Here is a 15,746-nt window from a genome sequence, read left to right as displayed (position 1 = left end):
CAGCACACTGAGGACTGTGTTTCAGCACACTGAGGACTGTGTTTCAGCACACTGAGGACTGTGTTTCAGCACACTGAGGACTGTGTTTCAGCACACTGAGGACTGTGTTTACGACTCCAAGATACAGGATCCAGATAGATCATTTTAATACAGAAGGTTTTACGTCCCTCTAGGTATGTGTAGATAGGGAGATGGAAAGAGAGAGGTGGAGAAAGGGATAGAGAGAGGGAGGGAATGGTAGAAACATTCCTGTAGACCCAGATACTTCATTCAGATCTAGAGGCCCACTGAGAGACCTCAGCCTGACCTGAGAATGAAGTCATCAACAAGTGACTGCCTAGTCGATGATCTCATCAACCGTCGCCTGGTTATGCTGTTTAATACAGCTTGTGGTTTAAAACCTAGCAGCTTTTACATTAATGTTCTGTAGCAAGATCTCCGTTGCCTTGCTATGTTTTATTACATTAATGCCGTGGTAGAGCGTCTTTGTGCCAAGTTACCAATTAAATGAAATGTGTTTTCAGGTAAAATGAGGGTTAGATCAAGAAGACAAATGTTTGTGAAAGGCCTTTTGAAGTAAAGCCCTTGGGATTGGGTATATGATTTCCTCCTGTAGCTAAAATCTTTTAAGATTGATGTTCTTGCCATGGGTTATCTCTCCGAGCCCTGGCGTTTCACAGTATTTATTGTTTATTAGTTTAGAAGGCCATGTTGTGAAACCAAGCCCTGAGGGTCAGATTTCTGTATTGTCTAGAGATAGTGTGTGGGGTAGCCGAGTTGTGAAATGATGTCATGGGTTGTTAGCCCACAGCCTTCTAGTGATAGTGATGATAGTGAATGGTGTGTTGTTAGATGGAGACAGTCAGATCGTCAGAAGGTTATCTATTCAACTCTCCAGCAAGCGACAGACAGGGTTGTTTTGAGATGGATGTGGTTACCTCTCCCCCAGTACTGATGGTGTTAATGACATGTTCTTGTCACTGGGGTTATCTTTCTTTAAGAGGTATGTTCGTGAAATAGGACAGTAGTGTTCGTGAAATAGCTGTGATGTGATGGTGACACTGGGGTTCTGTGAGTTCTGTAGTGGTGGTGTTTATGAAATGGCAGTCTCAGCAGGGTTATCTCGGCCAGGCTGACCCTAGGTCAGTTATGTGTTAGCAGCGCGGCTGTCCAACCACCACAGAGCTATCAGCCCTACATCAGTGGCGTGGGCTATTTCATCTGAGATCGTTTGTTTTTCCCTCTGTCTGTGTCTGTTTGTCAAAGGATCCCTCATTCCCTCTTTCCACATCTCTTTCCTCTCTTCCCTTCATCTCTCCTTCTCCCCTCCACATCTCACCCAGCTTCCTCTGGGACCGACACTACACAGACACCAGTGTTGGACCCAGAGTAACTCCTCACACACAGATGCATGCACGGACGCACACGCACACACACACACACACACACACACACACACACACACACACACACACACACACACACACACACACACACACACACACACACACACACACACACACACACACACACACACACACACACACACACACACACACACACACACAGTACACACACACACTCCCCTGGGAAGGGGAAAGGGGAGGAGCTGACCCTGTCAGTCAGGGAGCTCTGCAGGGGAAACCAAAACAGAGAGCAGACCAGAGGAGTCAGGCTCCTCCAGGCTGGCTGACCAGGACTGCCCTCTCTCTCTCTCTCCCTCCTCTCCTATCCCTCTCTTCCTCTCCAGGCCTGGCTTTATGTAAACAAGAGGTTGTTGGTTCGTTTTAGACAAACCCTCTCCCTGTCTGCAGCCCTGTTGTCATAAGGTTCTCCCTGTCTATACGTTTCATCCACTATTACTCCCATTTACCATGGCTGTGCTATGCCACTTACTGTTAGTGTATGGTTGGTTATTTTAAACTGCTGTGTTGGTCAATGACCCAGTTTCTTTGCTGATTAAAGTTAAATGTTGCCTGAGTTGGGAGGGGGGAAACACTGCTTCTGAAACGTTTGATTCCAACACTGCTAATCCGTCTTTCGGATGGGACATTAAATGGGTGTTCTGACTCTCTGTTGTCGCTAAAGATTCCATGGCACTTATTGTAAGAGTAGGGTGTTAACCCCGGTGTCCTGGCTAAATTCCCAATCTGGCCATCATACAATCATCCTTAGCTTCCAATTGGCTCATTCATCCCCCTTCCTCTTCCCTGTAACTATTCCCTATGTCATTGCTGTAAATGAGAATGTGCTCTCAGTCAACTTACCTGCTATAATAAGAGTTAAATAAAAAATAAATACATCATGTAACCGAGCGTTCTACCATGGTCTGCCCTTTCAACTGCCATAAATAATGATCACACACTCACCTTCTGTTCCCTTCTCCGCCCTCCCTCCTCTCTTTCTCCCCCCTCCCCTCTGTCTCAAGGTGTGTAGTTGGTGAGAAGCCAGCTGGCTGGCCTTGGAGACACTCCTTCACTACAATGTAGAGTCCAGAAGAGAGAGAACGAGAGAGCGAGATAAAGAGAGAGAGCGTGTGTGAACAACAGACACTCCGGCTGGAAGAGAAACTGAAAGCGGGTGAGTAAGACATTGCAGGAGGAATCGGAAAGAAAGATAGGGAGACAACCCAGAAAGAAGGAAGAGGAACAACACCACGGGGAGATAAGAATGAGAGATTGAGAGAGAGACACTTTCAATCATTGACCTCAGACCCTGCCTCCAAACCAACCTCTCCCTCCCTCTTTCTCCTCCCTCCTTTCCCTGCACTGGAACTGTTTACCCTCTCTCACACCTCCGTCACAACAGGACCCCATCCTTCACCCTTTCCCCTCTTCCTGAAGACCCTGAGGACTTGAACCTTCACCTTTGACCCCACCTGTGTAACCACTGGGCGGGAAAAGACATCACCAGGAACTCTTCAGAACCACTTCAAACATCATCATCACCATGTGCCACGTGATCGTGACCTGTCGCTCCATGCTGTGGACTCTACTCAGCATCGTGGTCGCCTTCGGAGAGCTCATCGCCTTCATGAGCACCGATTGGCTGGTGGGCTTCCCCCGGACACCGGACGCCGTCTTCGGCCCTCATGGTGCCACAGCGACTGGCGAGGCCTATCGGCCCACCCTGGGCATCTACGGCCGCTGCATCAAGCTGCCCCACTTGCGGCGCGGTGTGCTATGTGGGCCGTACGCCGTGCACTTTGGGGAGATCGCCAGCGGGTTCTGGCAGGCGGCGGCCATCTTCCTGGCGGCGGGTATCCTGCTGCTGTGTGCCGTGGCCTTCATCTCTGTCTTCACCATGTGCTTCCAGAGCATCATGAAGAAGAGCATCTTCAACGTGTGTGGACTGCTGCAGGCCATCGCAGGTGAGACTAAGAGAGGGATACACACACATGTAGACACACATTTCACACACACACACACACACACACACACACACACACACACACACACACACACACACACACACACACACACACACACACACACACACACACACACACACACACACACACACACACACACACACACACGTATACACAGCAGAGTTGCACACTTACTTTCACATTGAGTTATTGACATGTTGGTACAGTGCTGACTTTAACTCATGCAGGAAATCCACAGACCCTCTTGTTGTAGTGTTGCTGCTTGCAGTATTGTATTTCCTGTTGATTGGTTGTAGTTTTGTCTGGGCTGTTCAGTAGTTAGATACAGTTGACTGACTGTTAAACCCCTGGAATGGAGAGAGAGAGAGGGGCTTGTGGATGGGTGTGTTCTGTCTGAACAGCCAACATTCAACACCATCCAGCTAACCTTTAGTGCTGCTGTCCACCTCTTCAGAGTTTAAACATTCACTAACAAGAGCAATCAGACCCCACTGACCACACACGAACACATGCACGTGTACACACACACACATACATACACACACACATACATTCCCAATCACATACATACACACAGGCCCCCAAGAGTGCATTAACTCTTACTCCCAGCGTCCTCTCTGTGTGTTTGAGGTGAGCATTAACCCTATTGGTCAAGGGTCAGGGAACCACGGCAGCCTTGTACCTCCCTCTGAGGTCGTTGCCATCAGCAACAAGGGCCCAAATATTTGTCCTCTTGGGTCAGCTAGGGATGATGTTATGTGACCTGTGTGGTGTGTCCGCATGCGTGTGTATCTGTGTATGACGTGCTGTGGTGAATTATAGGAGGCAGGAGGCGCTCATTGGAGAGAGGGAAGTTATTCCGCCTGAATGTCTCTGAGCTCTCATCCCTCTCTTCTCTCCTCTCTGTACTAGTTCCCTAGACTCTGTCAGGAGTAGGTCAGAAATGAGTTGTCCTACAGACACTGATCTACTGTAAGAGATCGCGGGTTTTCAAATGAGTCGTTAAAGTTAGAATCTAGTGATTGCTACACTGGTGGACAGTTAACACAATGGAAAGCATATTCAGACCTAGTGAACATGTCAAATACGGTCCATTGCTATTGTGTTGTTATTGAATGTAGTCAGAGGACGTCCACAACTGGACTGATTAGAAGAGCAGAACTGCTCGTTAAGGGTCTGTGGGTCGCCGGGAGGAAGGGGATGACAATAAGGAAGAGGAAAGGGGCCTAGGGGAAACCAGAAATAGCAGGGGGATGTTTCTTTAATGGCGGGAACCAGGTTACTGAGATTTACCACCCAAAACAACTCCCTTTTCTAGGGATATATAACTGCGAGAAACCAGTAAGATAAAATAAACTATGAACAGCATGGCGTGAAATGGAAGTGTTCAATTATATGTCATGTCTAATCTGGCTTCTCTACTGCCTCTGCATGATGAATATTCAATGCTCAGCCTGGGGACAGACAGCGCATCCCAGTATGGAGTGCAGTTCACAATGCACATAGACCTATCATCTTATCATGGTAACTTTTTGTCTTATGACAGGTAAGGCAGCATAGTCTATGCTACAGTAATATAAAGACTAAATGCACGTCTAATCTCCATCTGGCTTTCGGAGGACACCTTACTGTTTTATTGTAAAGATGTTTGTTTTGTAAATTGCAGCAGCAGAGTTTTAAAACAGCCTATCACTTGAATATTATTGCTTTCAATCAGAGCACGCGCGAGCACTCTCTTGCAGTCTTTGTCTCTCCATCAAATCCGTTCAAGTTGCATCCAAAATAGATAATCCTGCTCTAGATTGATATGTAGATTTTCTAGCCTACCTCTTTCAGGTAATATATTTATTGCAGTATTAGCCATATAGTTAGCTAATTAGTGATGAGTTATGCATACTTTCTATGTGCTCAGCTGGCTTCTCTCCTTAAAAAACACTCTCTTAGCTCTTGGAGTCCCATGCAGGAAAAGCTGGACTACAATAGCTTGCTGGACATTATTTTTTTATACCAATAGACTATTCAAAGAGGGACGCAAACTCTTGTTTGATGAATGTTAAATACAGCAGCCAATAGAACTCATGGGTGGTTTGAAAGAAGAGCGAACGCATTTCACGTGCTGTTGTGCAAATAGAATAGACAACAGGTGGAAATTATAGGCAATTAGCAAGACACCCCCAATAAAGGAGTGGTTCTGCAGGTGGTGACCACAGACCACTTCTCAGTTCCTATGCTTCCTGGCTGATGTTTTGGTCACTTTTGAATGCTGGCGGTGCTTTCACTCTAGTGGTAGCATGAGACGGAGTCTACAACCCACACAAGTGGCTCCAGGATGGAACATCAATGCGAGCTGTGGCAAGAAGGTTTGCTGTGTCTGTCAGCGTAGTGTCCAGAGCATGGAGGAGCTACTAGGAGACAGGCCAGTACATCAGGAGACGTGGAGGAGACCGTAGGAGTGCAACAACTCAGCAGCAGGACCGCTACCTCCGCCTTTGTGCAAGGAGGAGTAGGAGGAGCACTACCAGAGCCCTGCAAAATGACCTCCAGCAGGCCACAAATGTGCATGTGTCTGCTCAAACGGTCGGAAACAGACTCCATGAGGGTGGTATGAAGGCCCGACGTCCATAGGTGTGGGTTGTGCTTACAGCCTTACAGTAGCCTATGAGATCCTCAGACCCCTTGTGAGACCATATGCTGGTGCAGTTGGCCCTGGGTTCTTCCTAATGCAAGACAATGCTAGACCTCATGTGGCTGGAGTGTGTCAGCAGTTCCTGCAAGAGGTAGACATTGATGCTATGGACTGGCCCGCCCGTTCCCCAGACCTGAATCCAATTGAGCACATTTGGGACATCATGTCTCGCTCCATCCACCAACGCCACGTTGCACCACAGACTGTCCAGGAGTTGGTGGATGCTTTAGTCCAGGTCTGGGAGGAGATCCCTCAGGAGACCATCCACCACCTCATCAGGAGCATGCCCAGGCGTTGTAGGGAGGTCATACAGGCACGTGAAGGCCACACACACTACTGAGCCTCATTTTAACTTGTTTTAAGGACATTACATCAAAGTTGGATCAGCCTGTAGTGTGGTTTTCCACTTTAATTTTGAGTGTGACTCCAAATCCAGACCTCCATGGGTTGATAAATTTGATTTCCATTGATAATTTTTGTGTGATTTTGTGGTCGGCACATTCAACTATGTAAAGAAAAAAGTATTTAATAAGAATATTTCATTCATTCAGATCTAGGATATGTTATTTTAGTGTTCCCTTTATTTTTTTGAGCAGTGTATGTGTCAGCCTACGAATTATACAAATAGGCCCTATTATATTTCAAAATTAAAATTAAATTCACTGGCCTGTAATTGTAAGTTTGTTGGCCGCATGTGCTGCACCAGAATCGCATGTTCTCTCCCTGCTTTATCGTGGTTTGAATGATGTGCTTAATTCAGTCCATATAATCCAGTAGCCTATAATTCAATACAGTACAGTAATACAGTACAGTAATGCAGTTCACACTAAAAAAAGATTAGCCTACTGGAGCAAGTTTCATTCATTTACCCAAGAGAGCATATAGCTACAGTAGCTACATCTATAGACTTTTATGTTTTTCTGTCTGGCGTAATGTGCAGTAGCCTATATCATGTATGTTTTGGAAAACAGCACAATCTTTTGGGCTTGACCTCATTAAATGTCTTTAATGTGAGGCTCATAAAATGTATATAATGTATGGCTCATCAGGGTCAAGTAGCATCATGATTGCATTTTCGATCAAAGCTCTAATCAAATCCAGACATATGCTTATTTATATGCTTTATAATACTGTTGAATGACACTTCTAGTTTTTGGTTACCTAGTAGAAAAGGGATATATTCTCAGGATGGAAGATTTGGAAAATACCGGGAAAATATTCAACTCTACCTTAACCCTCAGCCCCTTGTCATGAACCTTCTCCCTGGCTACATAACGGGATAAAGAACAAAACACATTGCAGAGACACCACACCAAGCAGTGGTCAGTGTTGATGTGTCTCTGGTACTTTTTTCTGGTGTTGTTTTTCCTCCACCTCCACATCTGACCCAGACGAGAGGGATGGAAAAGTCTGTAGTTTCTCTGCCAGGCAGAGTTCTCAGATATCCCTATTAGAGGTCGACCGATTCATCGGAATGGCCGATTAATTAGGGACGATTTCAAGTTTTCATAACAATCGGAAATCTGTATTTTTGGGCGTCGATTAAAAAAATTAAAAATAATTATTATACCTTTATTTAACTAGGCAAGTCAGTTAAGAACACATTCTTATTTTCAATGATGGCCTCAGAACGGTGGGTTATAACTGCCTTGTTCAGGGGCAGAATGACAGATTTTCACCTTGTCAGCTCAGGAGATCCAATCCAGCAATCGTACAGTTAACTAGTCCAACGCTCTGACCATTGCACTCCACGAGTAGCCTGCCTGTTACGCGAATGCAGTAGAAGCCAAGATAAATTGCCAGCTAGCATTAAACTTATCTTATAAAAAACAATCAATCATAATCACTAGTTATAACTACTAATCCAGTTTAGCAGGCAATATTAACCAGGTGAAATTGTGTAATTTCTCTTGCGTTCATTGCACGCAGAGTCAGGGTATATGTAACAGTTTGGGCTGCCTGGCTCATTGCGAACTAATTTGCCAGAATTTTACGTAATTATGACATAACATTGAAGGTTGTGCAATGTAACAAGAATATTTAGACTTAGGGATGCCACCCGTTAGATAAAATACCGAACGGTTCCGTATTTCACTGAAATAATAAACGTTTTGTTTTCTAAATGATAGTTTCTGGATTTGACCATATTAATGACCAAAGGCTCGTATTTCTGTGTGTTATTTTGTTATAATTAAGTCTGATTTGATAGAGCAGTTTGACTGAGCAGCAGCAGGCCCGTAATCATTCATTCAAACAGCACTTTCGTGCGTTTTGCCAGCAGCTCTTCGCAAGCACAGCGCTGTTTATGACTTCAAGCCATTCAGCCTAATGGCTGGTGTAACCAATGTGAAATGGCTAGCGAGTTAGCTGGGTGTGCGCTAACTGGCAGCGTAGTGTGTTACTGATGGTAGGCTTTGTTACTTTGGTCCCAGCTCTCTGCAGGTCATTCACTAGGTCCCCCCGTGTGGTTCTGGTGATCATTTTGACCCCACGGGTGAGATCTTGCGTGGAGCCCCAGATCGAGGGAGATTATCAGTGTTCTTGTATGTCTTCCATTTCCTAATAATTGCTCCCACAGTTGATTTCTTCAAACAAAGCTGCTTACCTATTGCAGATTCAGTCTTCCCAGCCTGGTGCAGGTCTACAATTTTGTTTCTGGTGTCCTTTGACAGCTCTTTGGTCTTGGCCATAGTGGAGTTTGGAGTGTGACTGTTTGAGGTTGTGGACAGGTGTCTTTTATGCTGATAACAAGTTCAAACAGGTGCCATTAATACAGGTAACGAGTGGAGGACAGAGGAGCCCCTTAAAGAAGTTACAGGTCTGTGAGAGACAGAAATCTTGCTTGTTTGTAGGTGACCAAATACTTATTTTCCACCATAATTTGCAAATAAATTCATAAAAAATCCTACAATGTGATTTTCTGGATTTTCTTTTCTCATTTTGTCTGTCATAGTTGAAGTGTACCTATGATGAAAATTACAGGCCTCTCTCATCTTTTTAAGTGGGAGAACTTGCACAATTGGTGGCTGACTAAATACTTTTTTGCCCCACTGTATTGCATATTGGCACATATGACTTTCTTCTCCAACACTTTGTTTTTGCATGATTTAAACCAAATTGAACATGTTTCATTATTTATTTGAGGCTAAATTTATTTTATTGATGTATTATATTAAGTTAAAATAAGTGTTCATTCAGTATTGTTTTAATTGTCATTATTACAAATTTAAAATATTAAAAATAGTCAGATTAATTGGTATCGTCTTTTTTTGGTCCTCCAATAATCGGTATCGGTGTTGAAAAATCATAATCGGTCGACCTCTAATCCCTATATGACTTTATCATCTCTCTCCACCTCTCTCTCCCTCTCTTCCTCTCTCCACCTCTCTCTCTCCCTCTCTTCCTCTCTCCTTTCTGCCAGTTTGATGTTCCTCCAATCAACATTTCCACTAAGTGTGCCGACCGACCGTAATGTTCCCGTTATGTGACCGTAACTGGGATCAGGTGGCAGATGTTTTGGGAAATACTTTACCTCAGAGGGAGAGATTGTGTTTCTGTAGCCAGCGGTGGTCACGTCATCAGAGTGGTCCTGATTCTATTAAACACATTTATACACACTGATGTCATATTGGGAAGGCTTTATCTCTAATAGTAAGCGCAGGGTACATAGATTATGGACGCGTTCTCGGGGACGGGGTCACCAATACCTAAGTGGTGGTTAAATCAATCAATTGGATATGCAATATAACTAGCCAAGTGTTTAAGGCCAGACCGAGGCAGGCTTTTTTTCAGAAACACAGACGAGAAGAGTAAGAAACAGCAGGTAGTTAAACTGTCTCCAGGTCTACAGCTGGGAGTGTCATAATATCCTTTTATTGTGGCCATAAACTCTCCCTCCCAGCTCCAACCAACCAGCCAGCCATCCAACCAGACGATGAGCCAAATTCAGCCATGATGAGTTATAGGACTGTCACACAGATGGCCTTTGACCTGGGCTCTAGCTGTGGGTTGATGGCAGATGGGAATGTGACAGTGATCCAGTAAACAGATGCAATAATGATACAGCGTGACTATGACTGTTACAGGTCTGAATGACAGATGATCATGACTGTATTGGACCAGTCTGGTCATGGTGAATAGTCTAGGCCTGGATGTTACTATTGTTGAGCAAACAGAGAGAGCAGAAGTACAGTATAGGGTCGGGACGGGTGTGACTGGAAATTCATCTGATTACCAAAGCAAAGGGCTGAGATGTTGGTCAATCACAACCAGTGTTGACAATAGAGGTATGTGGGTGAGAGATATAGCGAGAGATGGCGAGAGAGAGTGTTTACAACCGTAGTGTGGGTGTATAAGAATTAAAGGCATAGAAAGAGAGAATCAGTGAGTAAGAGAAAGAGTGAGAGAGAGAGAGAGCCTGGTAAAAGGAAGTGTGGTGTAGGTAAGGCTGATAGATATGAATGGAAAGCCCAGGTGCATATTACTGTAATCCTGAATCAGGCTTGTAGGACTTCCTACCAACAGAACAGTACCAGAACAGAATGACTGTGTGGAAGGAATCAGGATAATATTATTCCCTGTTCATCTATTACACTATAGTCCTCTGTGGGACAGTGAAGCCAAACAGAAAGAAGCACAAACCTCCCCCAGGATTCCCATAGAAACAACATGTCCTCTCTGTCTCACCCACTCTCTAACTGTTGAAACCATTCTCTTAACTCTATAGGGCAGAGGTGGCCAACCCTCCTGCAGAAATACTGGGTATGCAGACTTTTTCTCCAGCCCTGCTCTAACACACCTGATTGGTTCAGAGGAGCAGCGGATGAGTAAAGTCAGTTTAGTTGTTGATGAGAGTGTCTTTAGAAGCCAGGAGACCCAGACCGAGACTCTCTTGGCTTACGGTCCTACCTGACAATCATATCAGTTTGGATGTTTCCAGTGAGAGACCTCCTCCTCTCTCTCCCTCCTCTCTTTTTCCATCACACTCTAACATGTGAGCCACCACTTGGATTCAGTCATATCTAGCAAAATTTGAAAGTGTTTTTTACATTGGATAAAAGTAGAGAAAATGAAATGCTGCAGTTGAGGAACAATGAGAAAGTAATTCTGCTTTGAAAGTTGATAGATTTGTAATCCCACTTTTGAGAAAATTGCCTTGTAATGTCTTGGTACACCTACTGGAGAGCTCTTCTTTGTCTACACCCATTCAGTATCGTTCACACCCTCTTAAGCCTTAGCCCCGCCCATCTCTTTAAGGATTCCCATGTGAGGTCGTGTGCTAAACAGAGTGAGGAGTGTAGTAAACAACCAAAGATTTCAAGACTAAAAGTGGTAAAAGTAGTAGACTACAATAAGGAAAAACTCCAGATTAAAGTACACTTTTTCTGGGCCTCCTGAATGGCGCAGCGGTCTAAGGCTGCAGGAAGGTTCCTGTATATTTCCGTAACGAAACGAGCTCGTAATTTAACCATTTTATTTCTATTTACACATGGACTACAAGTTTGTTATTAAGGCACATAAAAGTTCACATGCTCCAGAAGGCATTGCTAGCCAAAAACGCAGTTTGATAAAAAATTGGCGTGCGACATACGGCTGGCTTCCTGAAACTGGTCGCATATGTGTGGAGAGGAAAGAAATATGAGAAAGAAAAAAACCTGCATATCTCTTTCTCTCTGTACCTCTGGCTCCCATAGTCTGTTGTGATACATTTTCACCATTTCCTGGGGCTGAGTGGAGGTGGATAGTCAGATGTTCTGGGAACCTGGAGAGGAGGGGTACGGGTGGGGTAGAGAGAGAATGGAAGGCTACCCCACCTAGAGATGTAGAGGAAGCGAGTACAGAAAGAGAGGAGACTACGGAGGCAGTTGGAGGCGAATGGTTAATATACAGGCCAGGTTGCAGAAGGAGGAAAGTAGTTCATATTCAAAGAGGATGCAGGATACTCAGTTGAAGTGGATTGGGGTATTAGGTTAGGGGTCCATTGGGTAGGGGGATGTCTTTAGAGGGGTGTGTGTGTGTGTGTGTGTGTGTGTGTGTGTGTGTGTGTGTGTGTGTGTGTGTGTGTGTGTGTGTGTGTGTGTGTGTGTGTGTGTGTGTGTGTGTGTGTGTGTGTGTGTGTGTGTGTGTGTGTGTGTGTGTGTGTGTATATATTGGGGGGTTGTAGAATTGAAACCATACCTCCAGTCCATCACCAGAGCTGCTCTGGCAGCAACATGTGGAAAGAATGTATGACCTACTTTTCATTTCCGTGTTTAATACAATATTGGTCTGCTCTGAGGGAGAAAGCTGGTGTCGGCATTGCACTTTTGTTTTTCATCTCCTGAAGGAGCAAGTGAGCAGATGGAGGGAAGGAGGGTTAGTGTGCTGGTCTAGTGTAGAGGTGCAGGAGCTCTGTCTCTGTTTCTTTCTCTCTCTCTCTCTGTATCTCCCTCTCTCTCTCTCAATTCAATTTCTATTCAATTTCAAAATCAATTTCAGGCCTTATTGGCATGTGAAACATATGTTAACAATGCCAAAGCAAGTGAAGTACATAATAAACAAAAGTGAAATAAACAATAATAAACAACAAACAACAATCTCTCTGTCTGTCTCTATCTGTCTGTCGCTGTCTCTGTCTGTCGCTGTCTGTCTGTCTGTCTGTCTGTCTGTCTGTCTGTCTGTCTGTCTGTCTGTCTGTCTGTCTGTCTGTCTGTCTGTCTGTCTCTCTCTGTCTGTCTCTCTCTCGCTCTCTCGTAATATGTGCCTGTAGGCATATTGTAGTTCCAGAGCTCACAGTCGAGACTCTAGTGGACTTCCAGTATTACTATTGTAGTTCCAGAGCTCCCAGTCTAGACTCTAGTGGACTTCCAGTATTACTATTGTAGTTCCAGAGCTCCCAGTCTAGACTCTAGTGGACTTCCAGTATTACTATTGTAGTTTCACTAACGGAGCTCCCAGTCTAGACTCTAGTGGACTTCCAGTATTACTATTGTAGTTTCACTAACGGAGCTCCCAGTCGTCTAGTAGTAGACTTCTAATATTGTAGTTCTCGAGCGTCTCCTGGTGTGTGTCAAAGCCTGAACTAGAAACAGGCTCACTGCCTTTTCCTGTAAGGTCATTCTTGAGTATGGTGATGGTGAAAGAAGTACCATGGGCCTGTACAAGGATACGGTGGTATTGAATACAGACTACATGCATTGTCTCTACTTTACTAGGTCATATTAAGGATTGGGTGAAGGTTTCTCTTGCTCCTCCTGAGCAGACCTCCATTAGGCTGTCCTATAGGTTCTGGTGTTGTACAAGGCTGCTGGAACATAATCCATTTGCTGTTACAAGTGGAATATTGTACAGTGCAGGGCTGTTGGAACATAATCAGTGTGATGTTAGAAGTGGAATATCGTACAGTGCAGGGCTGTATTGTGCCGTAACCCCAGGGTTGTATTGTGCCATAAACCCAGGGTCGTATTGTGCCGTAACCCCAGGGTCGTATTGTGCCGTAACCCCAGGGTTGTATTGTGCCGTAACCCCAGGGTTGTATTGTGCCATAAACCCAGGGTCGTATTGTGCCGTAACCCCAGGGTTGTATTGTGCCGTAACCCCAGGGTCGTATAGGGCCGTAACCCCAGGGTTGTATTGTGCCATAAACCCAGGGTCATATTGTGCCATAACCCCAGGGTTGCATTGTGCTGTAACCTGAGGGTCGTGACGTGGGAACATGACGTTTGGGGAAAGATTTTTTTGCATCAAGAGACTTGACTCTTGCCAGGTGTATTATTGGAATGGAGCAAAGGAGAGTCCCATTTGAAAAGAGAGTATAATATTTTTTAGCCAGTATAGTATTTTTGATCAACGGGAAATTTAGAACGCTAACGTATTCTTGAAACAGGAAATGTTTTGATACCAGAGAATGTTCTGTGGATTGACTTGAGACAATGTGCTGTTGTCATTATTCCACTCTTTTTTGAAGCTACCTTACAAACACACAATTCAATCAGTGACACATTATAACCGTTGATATGTTTGCTGCGTGTAGGTCTATTATGAACTAACAGTGCCTTTCTCTCCCCTCTCTCTGGTCCAGGTCTGTTTCTGATCCTGGGTCTGATGCTGTACCCTGCTGGCTGGGGTTCAGACAAGGTGCAGCTGTACTGTGGTCAGGACGCGGCTCCCTACCAGGCAGGGCAGTGTACCATGGGCTGGGCCTTCTACACAGCCATGGGAGGCACCGTGCTCACCTTCATCTGCGCTGTGTTCTCAGCCCAGGCCGAGATCGCCACGTCCTCAGACAAGGTGCAGGAGGAGATCGAGGAAGGCAAGAGCCTAATCTGCCTGCTCTGAGATGGACCAGGAGGGGAGGAGAGGAATGTCAAGTCCCACCCCCCTCTTCTCCACTCTGGGTTCCAGCTGTCAATCAAACGGAAGCCCCCATGTTGTTTACCACTAAGACGGACTCTCTGACCTTTGACCCTGTATTGTTGTTATTGTTCATGTGGGAGAAATCTACAGTGCCAAGCTTTTCACAAACCTGTGTTTCAATGTATTTCCTCTCTCCGCCACCAGAGGTGCTGTCTGTCTGTGTTCTGTATGTTGTTATTTCTAATGTGTGTCAGTACCAGCTACTCTGTATTGTAAATAAGTGTGTATATACTGTACATAGTGATGATGATGATGATGATGATCTGAGAATGGTGGTCCTCAGCTCTGTTCAGGCTGTGTTTTAAATTAGTGTCACTCTTGCTTTGAATACTGGTGTGATGAGGACAACACCTAAAGACCAGCCTTCCTGGTGCTAATCTTCTGTTGTACCATAAAATGCCCGGTAGAAGTTGCCCCTAACTACAGATCTAGTATCACATTACCCAACCCCAAATCATAACCTGAACCACGAGAAGGATAAAATAATATCGTATCGTATCCCAGACCCGCAGTTAGAGGTAACTTCTACCAGCTCCAGCTTAAACCAGGTGTGAGTAACTCTACAAGGGAACCACTACTCAGTCAAGTAAACTACTCACAGACATGGCCTTAGTTTAGCATGGAATCATGATGTCCGTAAAGCTTACAGAATGTACTGTCAATTGAAATGACCAATGTATGTCTTCTTGGACCCTTGAAATGTATTGATGGGACGGACACCTACACAGGCCACGGTTACACACGGACAGCATGATTTAGCTGAGAAAGACTTGGACAACTTGGTCAACGATACACACAAGTATTCCTTTTAGTGTCTTCCTTTTAGTGTCTTGTTTCAGGAAGGACTCCTATTCCTGCAACACCAAGGCAGGTCAGTTATTCCTACAACACCAGCCACAGCGCTGGAGAGAAACTGTTGAGACGTGTGTTGTTGCGTCATCATCTGACTATCACAGCTCCCCAGTCTGTCTCTCTGCCAAACCAATAAAAACAGAAAGAAAAACACAAGAATATCTGGTCTGAGTTTTCCTCCAGCAACATGAATATCTTTGGTGCTCTATGTAATGTGGGTGAGGAGGGGGGTTAGGGAGGGAGGGAGGGAAAGAAGTGTGAGACCTTAGTTTGGGGTGGAGGGTTCTGTGGGCTGAAGTTGCCAGTGAGAGAGAGAGAGAGTGTGTGTGCGTGCGAGTCTGCCTTCCACCACAGTGAAAACTCCTGCCGCTGGCAACCCTGATCGGGGCGAGCGGGAGGGGACAATAGGTAGACCAGAGCCAG

The 15,746-nt window shown here is 45.1% G+C and overlaps 1 protein-coding gene across 3 annotated transcripts in view; it reads left to right on the top strand.

The window, feature by feature from the left end:
* The window catches only part of lhfpl2a (LHFPL tetraspan subfamily member 2a), a 70,475-nt gene extending 55,006 nt beyond the window's left edge, over positions 1-15,469 (top strand). For 2 of the 3 annotated variants that reach the window (XM_046370434.1, XM_046370435.1), the window contains 2 exons: positions 2,429-3,370; positions 14,137-15,469. In XM_046370434.1, coding sequence (XP_046226390.1) covers positions 2,950-3,370; positions 14,137-14,393 — 678 coding nt within the window. In that variant the 5' untranslated portion in view covers positions 2,429-2,949 and the 3' untranslated portion in view covers positions 14,394-15,469. The remainder of the gene's footprint in view (positions 1-2,428; positions 3,371-14,136) is intronic. The other variant, XM_046370436.1, reaches the window with a different exon arrangement.
* Positions 15,470-15,746: the final 277 nt, after the last annotated feature.

The sequence above is a fragment of the Oncorhynchus gorbuscha genome, linkage group LG11 (assembly GCF_021184085.1).
Source record: "Oncorhynchus gorbuscha isolate QuinsamMale2020 ecotype Even-year linkage group LG11, OgorEven_v1.0, whole genome shotgun sequence".
Taxonomy (NCBI): Eukaryota; Metazoa; Chordata; class Actinopteri; order Salmoniformes; family Salmonidae; genus Oncorhynchus; species Oncorhynchus gorbuscha.
The sequence above is the reverse complement of the archived record's forward strand: the minus strand, read 5'-3'. Positions and strand labels throughout refer to the sequence as shown.